General features: G+C 30.4%; 1 protein-coding gene across 2 annotated transcripts in view; it reads right to left on the reverse strand.

Annotated features, from left to right (window-relative positions):
- The window catches only part of tdp1 (tyrosyl-DNA phosphodiesterase 1), a 45,696-nt gene that overhangs the window by 21,098 nt on the left and 11,904 nt on the right, over positions 1 to 12,694 (reverse strand). For both annotated transcript variants that reach the window (XM_061963678.1, XM_061963680.1), the window contains exons 8-10: positions 7,915 to 8,085; positions 1,551 to 1,629; positions 1,300 to 1,476 (exon numbers count right to left, since the gene is read on the reverse strand). In XM_061963678.1, the coding sequence (XP_061819662.1) occupies positions 1,300 to 1,476; positions 1,551 to 1,629; positions 7,915 to 8,085 (427 nt within the window). The remainder of the gene's footprint in view (positions 1 to 1,299; positions 1,477 to 1,550; positions 1,630 to 7,914; positions 8,086 to 12,694) is intronic.

A 12,694-nucleotide genomic window follows, 5' to 3' on the forward strand; every position in this document is an offset into this window, starting at 1 on the left:
AAATTTGCTAGCATAGTAATGTTAACATGATAATGTTAGCGTGTCATGATGTGAACAGCTGGCAAAGATGGCGCCAAATAACAAAAAAACATCATCATTACGTTGAAAAGTACGAAATTAGCTTAAAAGCTGGCATAATACCTTAGCATGCTAAGATGGAAATAGCTAGCTTACTTCCAAAATAGCGCCAAATAACGGAATGCATGGTTATTAGGTTAAAAAGTACCAAATGAACTCAAATGCTAGCATAATTTGCTAGCATGCAAATTTTAGCATGCTAACAGGGAAACAGCTAGCTTACCTTTAAGATGCCGCCAAGTAACACCATCAATGATCATTTGGTTAAAACACAACATTTGCGTAAATGCAATAGCATAGTAATGTTAAAAAGTATGAAATTAGCAAAAATGCTAGCATAACATTTTGACATGCTAATCGGGAAACAGCTAACTTACTTTTAAGATGGCGCCTGATAACAATTTGTCATTATTAGGTTGAAACACATCAAATTTGCTAAATTGCTAGCATAGTAATGTTAACATGATAATGTTAGCGTGTCATGATGTGAACAGCTAGCAAAGATGGCGCCAAATAACAAAAAACAATCATTACGTTGAAAAGTACGATATTAGCTTAAAAGCTGGCATAATACCTTAGCATGCTAAGATGGAAACAGCTAGCTTACTTCCAAAATAGCGCCAAATAACGGAATGCATGGTTATTAGGTTAAAAAGCACCAAATTACCGTATTTTCCGCACTATAAGGCGCACCTAAATACCTCCAATTTTCTCAAAAGCTGACAGTGCGCCTTATAATCCGGTGCGCTTTATATATGGACCAATATTGAGCCACAACAGGTCTCGCAACTACAGCCTCTACTGTAGCGTCTAGTCTATGCGCCTTATAATGCGGTGCGCCTTATATATGAACAAAGTTTTAAAATAGGCCATTCATTGAAGGTGCGCCTTATAATCCGGTGCGCCTTATAGTGCGGAAAATACGGTAACTCAAATGCTAGCGTAATTTGTTAGCATGCAAATTTTAGCATGCTAACAGGGAAACAGCTAACTTACTTTTAAGATGGCGCCGAGTTACAAATCCAGAATTGTTCGGTTAAAACTTAAGTATTTGCTAAATTGCTAGAAAAAACATTAGCATAGCAATGCTAGCATTAAATGTTAGCTAATGTTATAAAACATTGATTACTAGTGCAGGTGTACCTAATATAGTGTCTGGTGGGTGTTGATGGTGAAACTGTGTGTTAGCGCTGGGTGAGTTGTCATGGTGACGGAGCGTACCAAGTGAATAGGCGGGTCGGGCCGCAGCGACGACTTGCCCAGAGTGGTGAGGGTGCGCTGGAACTCCCCCCCCAGCCACTTGCTCCTGTCGGGCCCCATGGAGCCGATGCTGGAGAACTGACCCACCACGGCCCACCGGTCCTCGCCGGGGACGGGGTCGGCGTGTTCGAACAAAAGCTGCGGAGAAACGGATATGGTCGACGCGTACCATCACCTGGATGATGATGATGATGATGATGATGATACTGTACCTTCCTCAGCCTCAGGTGGCCCCAGCGCTCCATGTCAGCTCCTACGTACCTGCCGGGGGCGGAGCCCACCAGGTACACCCTGACCACACACGGAATAAGAATCAGAGACCGCCATTTTAATTTTTTGGACCCCTGGACATGTAATAATAGAAAATGCTAGCATAAAATGTTAGCATAGCGATGTTAGCATGTCAACATGTGAACAGCTAGCATACTTTAAGGATGGCGCCAAGTAACAAAATCCATGATTATTAGGTTAAAAAGTACAAAATATGCTAAAATGCTAGCATAAAATGTTAGCATGTTCACGTTAGCATGTAAACATCTAGCATACTTTGAAGATATCACTAAGTAACAGAATCCATGATCATGAGGTTAAAAAGTACAAAATTACTTAAATTGCTAGCAGAAAATTTTAGCATTTGTATGTTAGCATGTCAACATGTGAACAGCTAGCATACTTAAGGATGGCCTCAAGTCAGAAAATCCATGATTATTAGGTTAAAAAGTAAAAAAAATATGCTAAAATTTTAGCATAATAATTAAAGCATGTCAACATGTGAACAGCTAGCACACTTTATGGATGGCGCCAAGCAACAAAATCCATGATTATTAGGTTAAAAAGTACAATAACAAGTAAAAAATATGCTAAAATGCTAGCATAAAATGTTAGCATAGTGATGTTAGCATGTCAACATGTGAACAGCTAGCATACTTTAAGAATGGCGCCAAGTAACAATATCCATGATTATTAGGTTAAAAAGGACAAAATATGCTAAAATGCTAGCATAAAATGTTAGCATGTTCACGTTAGCATGTAAACATCTAGCATACTTCGAAGATATCACTAAGTAACAGAATCCATGATCATGAGGTTAAAAAGTAGGAAATTACTTAAATTGCTAGCAGAAAATTTTAGCATTTGTATGTTAGCATGTCAACATGTGAACAGCTAGCATACTTTAAGGATGGCGTCAAGTCAGAAAATCCTTGATTATTAGGTTAAAAAGTAAAAAATATGCTAAAATTTTAGCATAATAATTAAAGCATGTCAACATGTGAACAGCTAGCACACTTTATGGATGGCGCCAAGCAACAAAGTCCATGATTATTAGGTTAAAAAGTACAATAACAAGTAAAAAAATATGCTAAAATGTTAGCTTAGTAATGTTAGCATGTTAACATGTGAACAGCTAGCATACTTTCAGGATGGCGCCAAGTAAGGAAATCCATGATTATTAGGTTAAAAAATACAAAATATGCTAAAATGCTAGCAGAAAATGTTAACATAGTAATGTTAGCATGTTAACATGTGAACAGCTAGCATACTTTATGGATGGCGTCAAGCAACAAAATGCATGATTATTAGGTTAAAAAGTACAAAATATGCTAAAATGCTAGCATTAAATGTTAGTATAATAATGTTAGCATGTCAACATGTGAACAGCTAACATACTTTAAGGATGGCGCCAAGTAACGCAATCTATGATTATTAAGTTAAAAAGTACAAAATATGCTAAAATGCTAGCATAAAATGTTAGCATAATAATGTTAGCATGTGAACAGCTAGCATCCAGTGTTAGCATGAAATGTTAGCATAGTAATGTTAGCATGTCAACAGCTAGCATCTAGTGTTAGAATAAAATGTTAGCATAGTAATGTTAGCATGTCAACAGCTAGCATCCAGTGTTAGCATGACATGTTAGCATAGTAATGTTAGCATGTGAACAGCTAGCATCCAGTGTTAGAATAAAATGTTAGCATAGTAATGTTAGCATGTCAACATGTGAACAGCTAGCATACTTTAAGGATGGCGTCAAGTCAGAAAATCCATGATTATTAGGTTAAAAAGTACAAAATATGCTCAAATGCTAGCAGAAAATGTTAACATGCTAATGTTAGCATGTTAACATGTGAACAGCTAGCATACTTTATGGATGGCGTCAAGCAACAAAATGCATGATTATTAGGTTAAAAAGTACAAAATATGCTAAAATGTTAGCATGTTCACGTTAGCATGTAAACATCTAGCATACTTCGAAGATATCACTAAGTAACAGAATCCATGATCATGAGGTTAAAAAGTACAAAATTACTGAAATTGCTAGCAGAAAATTTTAGCATTTGTATGTTAGCATGTCAACATGTGACAAGCTAGCATACTTTAAGGATGGCGTCAAGTCAGAAAATCCATGATTATTAGGTTAAAAAGTAAAAAATATGCTTACATTTTAGCATAATAATTAAAGCATGTCAACATGTGAACAGCTAGCACACTTTATGGATGGCGCCAAGCAACAAAATCCATGATTATTAGGTTAAAAAGTACAATAACAAGTAAAAAAATATGCTAAAATGTTAGCATAGTAATGTTAGCATGTGAACAGCTAGCATACTTTCAGGATGGCGCCAAGTAAGGAAATCCATGATTATTAGGTTAAAAAGTACAATAAAAAGTACAAAATATGCTAAAATGCTAGCAGAAAATGTTAACATAGTAATGTTAGCATGTTAACATGTGAACAGCTAGCATACTTTATGGATGGCGTCAAGCAAGAAAATGCATGATTATTAGGTTAAAAAGTACAAAATATGCTAAAATGTTAGCATAATAATGTTAGCATGTCAACATGTGAACAGCTAGCACACTTTATGGATGGCGCCAAGCAACAAAATCCATGATTATTAGGTTAAAAAGTACAATAACAAGTAAAAAAATATGCTAAAATGCTAGCATAAAATGTTAGCTTAGTGATGTTAGCATGTCAACATGTGAACAGCTAGCATACTTTGAGGATGGCGCCAAGTAACAAAATCCATGATTATTAGGTTAAAAAGTACCAAATATGCTAAAATGCTAGCATAAAATGTTAGCATGTTCACGTTAGCATGTAAATATCTAGCATACTTCGAAGATATCACTAAGTAACAGAATCCATGATCATGAGGTTAAAAAGTAGGAAATTACTTAAATTGCTAGCAGAAAATGTTAGCATTTGTATGTTAGCATGTCAACATGTGAACAGCTAGCATACTTTAAGGATGGCGTCAAGTCAGAAAATCCATGATTATTAGGTTAAAAAGTAAAAAATATGCTAAAATTTTTGCATAATAATTAAAGCATGTCAACATGTGAACAGCTAGCACACTTTATGGATGGCGCCAAGCAACAAAATCCATGATTATTAGGTTAAAAAGTACAATAACAAGTAAAAAAATATACTAAAATGCTAGCATAAAATGTTAGCTTAGTGATGTTAGCATGTCAACATGTGAACAGCTAGCATACTTTGAGGATGGCGCCAAGTAACAAAATCCATGATTATTAGGTTAAAAAGTACAAAATATGCTAAAATGCTAGCATAAAATGTTAGCATGTTCACGTTAGCATGTAAACATCTAGCATACTTCGAAGATATCACTAAGTAACAGAATCCATGATCATGAGGTTAAAAAGTACGAAATTACTTAAATTGCTAGCAGAAAATGTTAGCATTTGTATGTTAGCATGTCAACATGTGAACAGCTAGCATACTTTAAGGATGGCGTCAAGTCAGAAAATCCATGATTATTAGGTTAAAAAGTAAAAAAATATGCTAACATTTTAGCATAATAATTAAAGCATGTCAACATGTGAACAGCCAGCACACTTTATGGATGGCGCCAAGCAACAAAATCCATGATTATTAGGTTAAAAAGTACAATAACAAGTAAAAAATATGCTAAAATGTTAGCATAGTAATGTTAGCATGTTAACATGTGAACAGCTAGCATACTTTCAGGATGGCGCCAAGTAAGGAAATCCATGATTATTAGGTTAAAAAGTACAATAAAAAGTACAAAATATGCTAAAATGCTAGCAGAAAATGTTAACATACTAATGTTAGCATGTTAACATGTGAACAGCTAGCATACTTTATGGATGGCGTCAAGCAACAAAATGCATGATTATTAGGTTAAAAAGTACAAAATATGCTAAAATTTTAGCATAATAATGTTAGCATGTCAACATGTGAACAGCTAACATACTTTAAGGATGGCGCCAAGTAACAAAATCTATGATTATTAAGTTAAAACGTACAAAATATGCTAAAATGCTAGCATAAAATGTTAGCATAAAATGTTAGCATGTTCACGTTAGCATGTAAACATCTAGCATACTTCGAAGATATCACTAAGTAACAGAATCCATGATCATGAGGTTAAAAAGTTGGAAATTACTTAAATTGCTAGCAGGAAATTTTAGCATTTGTATGTTAGCATGTCAACATGTGAACAGCTAGCATACTTTAAGGATGGCGTCAAGTCAGAAAATCCATGATTATTAGGTTAAAAAGTAAAAAATATGCTAAAATGTTAGCATAATAATTAAAGCATGTCAACATGTGAACAGCTAGCACACTTTATGGATGGCGCCAAGCAACAAAATCCATGATTATTAGGTTAAAAAGTACAATAACAAGTAAAAAATATGCTAAAATGCTAGCATAAAATGTTAGCATAGTAATGTTAGCATGTTAACATGTGAACAGCTAGCATACTTTGAGGATGGCGCCAAGTAAGGAAATCCATGATTATTAGGTTAAAAAGTACAAAATATGCTAAAATGCTAGCATTTTATGCTAGCATGTTCACGTTAGCATGTAAACATCTAGCATACTTCGAAGATAGCACTAAGTAACAGAATCCATGATCATGAGGTTAAAAAGTTGGAAATTACTTAAATTGCTAGCAGAAAATTTTAGCATTTGTATGTTAGCATGTCAACACGTGAACAGCTAGCATACTTTAAGGATGGCGTCAAGTCAGAAAATCCATGATTATTAGGTTAAAAAGTAAAAAATATGCTAAAATTTTAGCATAATAATTAAAGCATGTCAACATGTGAACAGCTAGCACACTTTATGGATGGCGCCAAGCAACAAAATCCATGATTATTAGGTTAAAAAGTACAATAAAAAGTAAAAAAATATGCTAAAATGTTAGCATAGTAATTAGCATGTTAACATGTGAACAGCTAGCATACTTTCAGGATGGCGCCAAGTAAGGAAATCCATGATTATTAGGTTAAAAAGTACAATAAAAAGTACAAAATATGCCAAAATGCTAGCAGAAAATGTTAACATACTAATGTTAGCATGTTAACATGTGAACAGCTAGCATACTTTATGGATGGCGTCAAGCAACAAAATGCATGATTATTAGGTTAAAAAGTACAAAATATGCTAAAATGTTAGCATAATAATGTTAGCATGTCAACATGTGAACAGCTAACATACTTTAAGGATGGCGCCAAGTAACAAAATCTATGATTATTAAGTTAAAAAGTACAAAATATGCTAAAATGCTAGCATAAAATGTTAGCATAATAATGTTAGCATGTGAACAGCTAGCATCCAGTGTTAGCATGAAATGTTAGCATAGTAATGTTAGCATGTCAACAGCTAGCATCTAGTCTTAGAATAAAATGTTAGCATAGAAATGTTAGCATGTCAACAGCTAGCATCCAGTGTTAGCATGAAATGTTAGCATAGTAATGTTAGCATGTGAACAGCTAGCATCCAGTGTTAGAATAAAATGTTAGCATAGTAATGTTAGCATGTCAACAGCTAGCATAAAATGTTAGCATAGTAATGTTAGCATGTGAACAGCTAGCATCCAGTGTTAGAATAAAATGTTAGCATAGTAATGTTAGCATGTCAACAGCTAGCATAAAATGTTAGCATAGTAATTTTAGCATGTGAACAGCTAGCATACTTTATGGATGGCGTCAAGCAACAAAATGCATGATTATTAGGTTAAAAAGTACAAAATATGCTAAAATGCTAGCATAAAATGTTAGCATAATAATGTTAGCATGTCAACATGTGAACAGCTAACATACTTTAAGGATGGCGCCAAGTAACAAAATCTATTATTAAGTTAAAAAGTACAAAATATGCTAAAATGCTAGCATAAAATGTTAGCATAATAATGTTAGCATGTCAACAGCTAGCATCCAGTGTTAGCATGAAATGTTAGCATAGTAATGTTAGCATGTCAACAGCTAGCATCTAGTGTTAGAATAAAATGTTAGCATAGTAATGTTAGCATGTCAACAGCTAGCATCCAGTGTTAGCATGAAATGTTAGCATAGTAATGTTAGCATGTGAACAGCTAGCATCCAGTGTTAGAATAAAATGTTAGCATAGTAATGTTAGCATGTCAACAGCTAGCATAAAATGTTAGCATAGTAATGTTAGCATGTCAACAGCTAGCATACAATGTTAGCATAGTAATGTTAGCATGTCAACAGCTAGCATACAATGTTAGCATAGTAATGTTAGCATGTGAACAGCTAGCATGAGATGTTAGCATGCCCTGCCTGGCCTGGGACAGGTCGTGCTCCCTGATCCTCTGCATCCAGTCCTCCAGCTCGGGGGCCCGGTAGGAGGCCAGGTAGTCCAGCAGGTCTCTCTTGAAGAAGGTGGGCGAGTCGCCGCAGGTGTCGTTGCTGCCTTTTGGTAACCGTGGAAACAGAGGACTCATCCACATCCTGGTCCAGGACAGAGGACAGGTTAGCTTTCACTTTCGGTTTGCTGCTAAGTTTCTGCTGCCGAGAGGAATCTGATGTTTGTCAGTTATTTAAATAAGCATTTTTACCATTTCATATATTTACATCGCGTACATATGTTAATTTCATATATTTATATCGCGTACATATGTTGATTTTATATATTTATATCAAATACTTTTGTTAATTTCATATATTTATATCGCATACATATGTTAATTTCATACATTTGTATCGCATGCATATGTTAATTTCATATATTTATATTGTGTACATATGTTCATTTCATATATTTATATCGCATACATTTGTTAATTCCATACATTTATATCACATATACATGTTAATTTCATACATTGACATTGCGTGCATATGTTAATTTCATATATTTATATTGCATACATGTTAATTTCATACATTTATATCGCGTACATGAGTTCATTTCATAAATTTATATCGCGTACATATGTTAATTTCATATATTTATATCGCGTACATGTTATAATTTCATACATCTATTTCACATGTTAATTTCATACATTTACATTGCGTGCATATGTTAATTTCATATATTTATAATGCATACATGTTAATTTCATACATTTATATCGCGTACATGTGTTCATTTCATACATTTATATCGCGTACATGTTAATTTCATATATTTATATCGCGTACATGTTATAATTTCATACATCTATTTCACATACATATGTTATTTATATCACGTACATATGTTAATTTCATATATTTATATTGCGTACATATGTTAATTTCATATATTTATATCATGTACATATGTTAATTTCATATATTTATATCATGTACATATGTTAATTTCATATATTTATATCATGTACATATGTTAATTTCATATATTTATATCGCAAACAAATGTCAATCTTATATATTTATATTGTGTACATATATTCATTTCATATATTTATATCGCATACATTTGTTAATTTCATATATTTATATCACATATACATGTTCATTTCATACATTTATATCGCGCACATATGTTAATTTCATATATTTATATCGCGTACATATGTTATAGTTTCATACATCTATTTCACATACATATGTTATTTATATCGCGTACATATGTTAATTTCATATATTTATATTGCGTACATATGTTAATTTCATATATTTATATCATGTACATATGTTAATTTCATATATTTATATCGCAAACAAATGTCAATTTTATATATTTATATTGCGTACATGTTAATTGCATACATTTATATTGGGTACATGTTAATTTCATACATTTATATCACATACATATTTATATCGCGTACATGTTAATTTCATATTATATCGCGTCCACATTTTTATTTTATATATGTATATCGCGTGCATATGTCAATTTCATATATTTATATCGCATACATGTCAATTGTATGTGTTTGTATCGCGAACATATGTTAATTTCATACATTTATTTCACGTACACATGTTTGGTTTATTTCATATTATTATATTGCGTACATATGTTAATTTCATATATCGTGTACGGATGTTAATTTCATAAATTTACATGTTAACTTAATACATTTATATCGCATACATATGTTAATTTCATATATTTATCACATGCATGTTCATTTCATATATTTATATTGTGTATGTACATGTTCATTTCATACATTTATATCACATACATGTTCATTTCATTTATATGTTAATTTTATATAATTAAATTGCATACATATGTAGTTTCATATATCTATATCACATAAATATGTAAATTTTATATATTTACATCGCGTACATGTTAATTTCATATTATTATATCGCACACATATGTAATTTATTATATTTACATGCGTAAAAGATGTAAATTTTATATATTTATATCACATACATGTTCATTTCATATTAAATTGCGTCCATATTTTTTATTTCATATATTTATATCGCGTCCATATGTTAATTTCATATTATTATATCGCGTACATATGTAATTTCATATATTTATATCGTGCACATGTATCAATTTCATATATTTATATCGCATACATGTTAATTTTGTATTCATATTGCGTACATATGTCAATTGTATATATTTATATCGCACACATATATCCATCCATTTATATCACTTACATGTGATAATTTCATATTATTATATCGCGTACATGTGATAATTTCATATTATTATATCGCGTACATATGTTAATTTCATATATCGTGTACGTATGTCCAGCCATCTATCCATTTTCTACCGCTTGTCTCTTTTGGGGTCGCTGGAGTCTATCTCAGCTGCATTCGGGCGGTAGGCGGGGTACAGCCTCGACAAGTCACCACCTCATCACAGTGTGTACGTATGTTCATTTCATATTGCGCACAACATGTTAATTTAATACATTTATATCGCATACATATATTAATTTCATATATTTATATCACATACATGTTAATTTCATATATTTATATCACATACATGTTAATTTCATATATTTATATCACATGTTAATTTCATATATGTATATTGTGTTGTACATGTTCATTTCATATATTTATATTGCATACATATGTTAATTTCATACATTTATATCACGTACATATGTTAATTTCATATATTTATATTGCGTACATATGTTAATTTCATATATTTATATCACATACATGTTCATTTCATATATTTATATTGTGTATGTACATGTTAATTTCATATATTTATATTGCGTACATATGTCAATTTCATATATTTATATCGCGTACATATGTTAATTTCATATATTTATATTCTGTACATATGTTAATTTAATATATTTAAATCGCATACATGTTAATTTCATACATTTATATCGCATACATATGTTAATTTCATATATTTATATTGCGTACATATGTTAAGTTCATATATTTATATCACATACATGTTCATTTCATATATTTATATTGTGTATGTACTTGTTCATTTCATATATTTTTATTGCGTACATGTTAATTTCATATACTTATATTGCGTACATATGTTAATTTCATATATGTATATTCTGTACATATGTTAATTTCATATATTTATATTGCGTACATGTTAATTTCATACATTTATATCACGTACACATGTTAATGTCATACATTTATATCACGTTCATATATTTATATTGCGTACATATGTTAATTTCATATATTTATATCACATACATGTTAATTTCATATATTTATATCACATACATGTTAATTTCATATATTTATATCACATGTTAATTTCATATATGTATATTGTGTTGTACATGTTAATTTCATATATTTATATTGCATACTTTTGTTAATTTCATACATTTATATCACGTACATATGTTAAGTTAATATATTTATATTGCGTACATGTTAATTTCATATATTTATATCACATACATGTTCATTTCATATATTTATATTGTGTATGTACATGTTAATTTCATATATTTATATTGCGTACATATGTCAATTTCATATACTTATATCGCGTACATATGTTAATTTCATATATTTATATTCTGTACATATGTTAATTTCATATATTTAAATCGCATACATGTTAATTTCATACATTTATATCGCATACATGTTAATTTCATATATTTATATTGCGTACATATGTTAAGTTCATATATTTATATCACATACATGTTCATTTCATATATTTATATTGTGTATGTACTTGTTCATTTCATATATTTATATTGCCTACATGTTAATTTCATATACTTATATTGCGTACATATGTTAATTTCATATATGTATATTCTGTACATATGTTAATTTCATATATTTATATTGCGTACATGTTAATTTCATACATTTATATCACGTTCATATATTTATATTGTGTACACATGTTAATTTCATATATTTATATCACATATATGTTCATTTCATATATTTATATTGTGTATGTACATGTTAATTTCATATATTTATATTGCGTACATATGTTCATTTCATATACTTATATCGCGTACATATGTTAATTTAATATATTTATATTCTGTACATGTTAATTTCATATATTTATATTGTATACATGTTGATTTCCTACATTTATATCACGTACATGGTAATTTCATATATTTATATTACGTGTATATGTTAATTTCATATATTTATATTGCATACATGTTAATTTCCTACATTTATATCACGTACATGTTAATTTCATATATTTATATTGCGTACACATGTTAATTTCATATATTTATATTGCGTACACATGTTAATTTCATATATTTATATCACGTACATGTTCATTTCATATATTTATATTGCGTACATATGATAATTTCATATACTTATATCGCGTACATACAGTATGTTAATTTCATATATTTATATTCTGTACATGTTAATTTCATATATTTATATCACGTACATGTTCATTTCATATATTTATATTGCGTACATATGTTAATTTCATATACTTATAATTTCATATATTTATATTGTGTACATGTTAATTTCATATATTTATATTGTGTACATGTTAATTTAATATATTTATATTGCGTACATGTTAATTTCATATATTTATATTGCGTATGTACATGTTAATTTCATATATTTATATTGTGTATGCACATGTTAATTT

Source organism: Nerophis lumbriciformis, linkage group LG06 (assembly GCF_033978685.3).
Source record: "Nerophis lumbriciformis linkage group LG06, RoL_Nlum_v2.1, whole genome shotgun sequence".
Lineage (NCBI taxonomy): Eukaryota > Metazoa > Chordata > Actinopteri > Syngnathiformes > Syngnathidae > Nerophis > Nerophis lumbriciformis.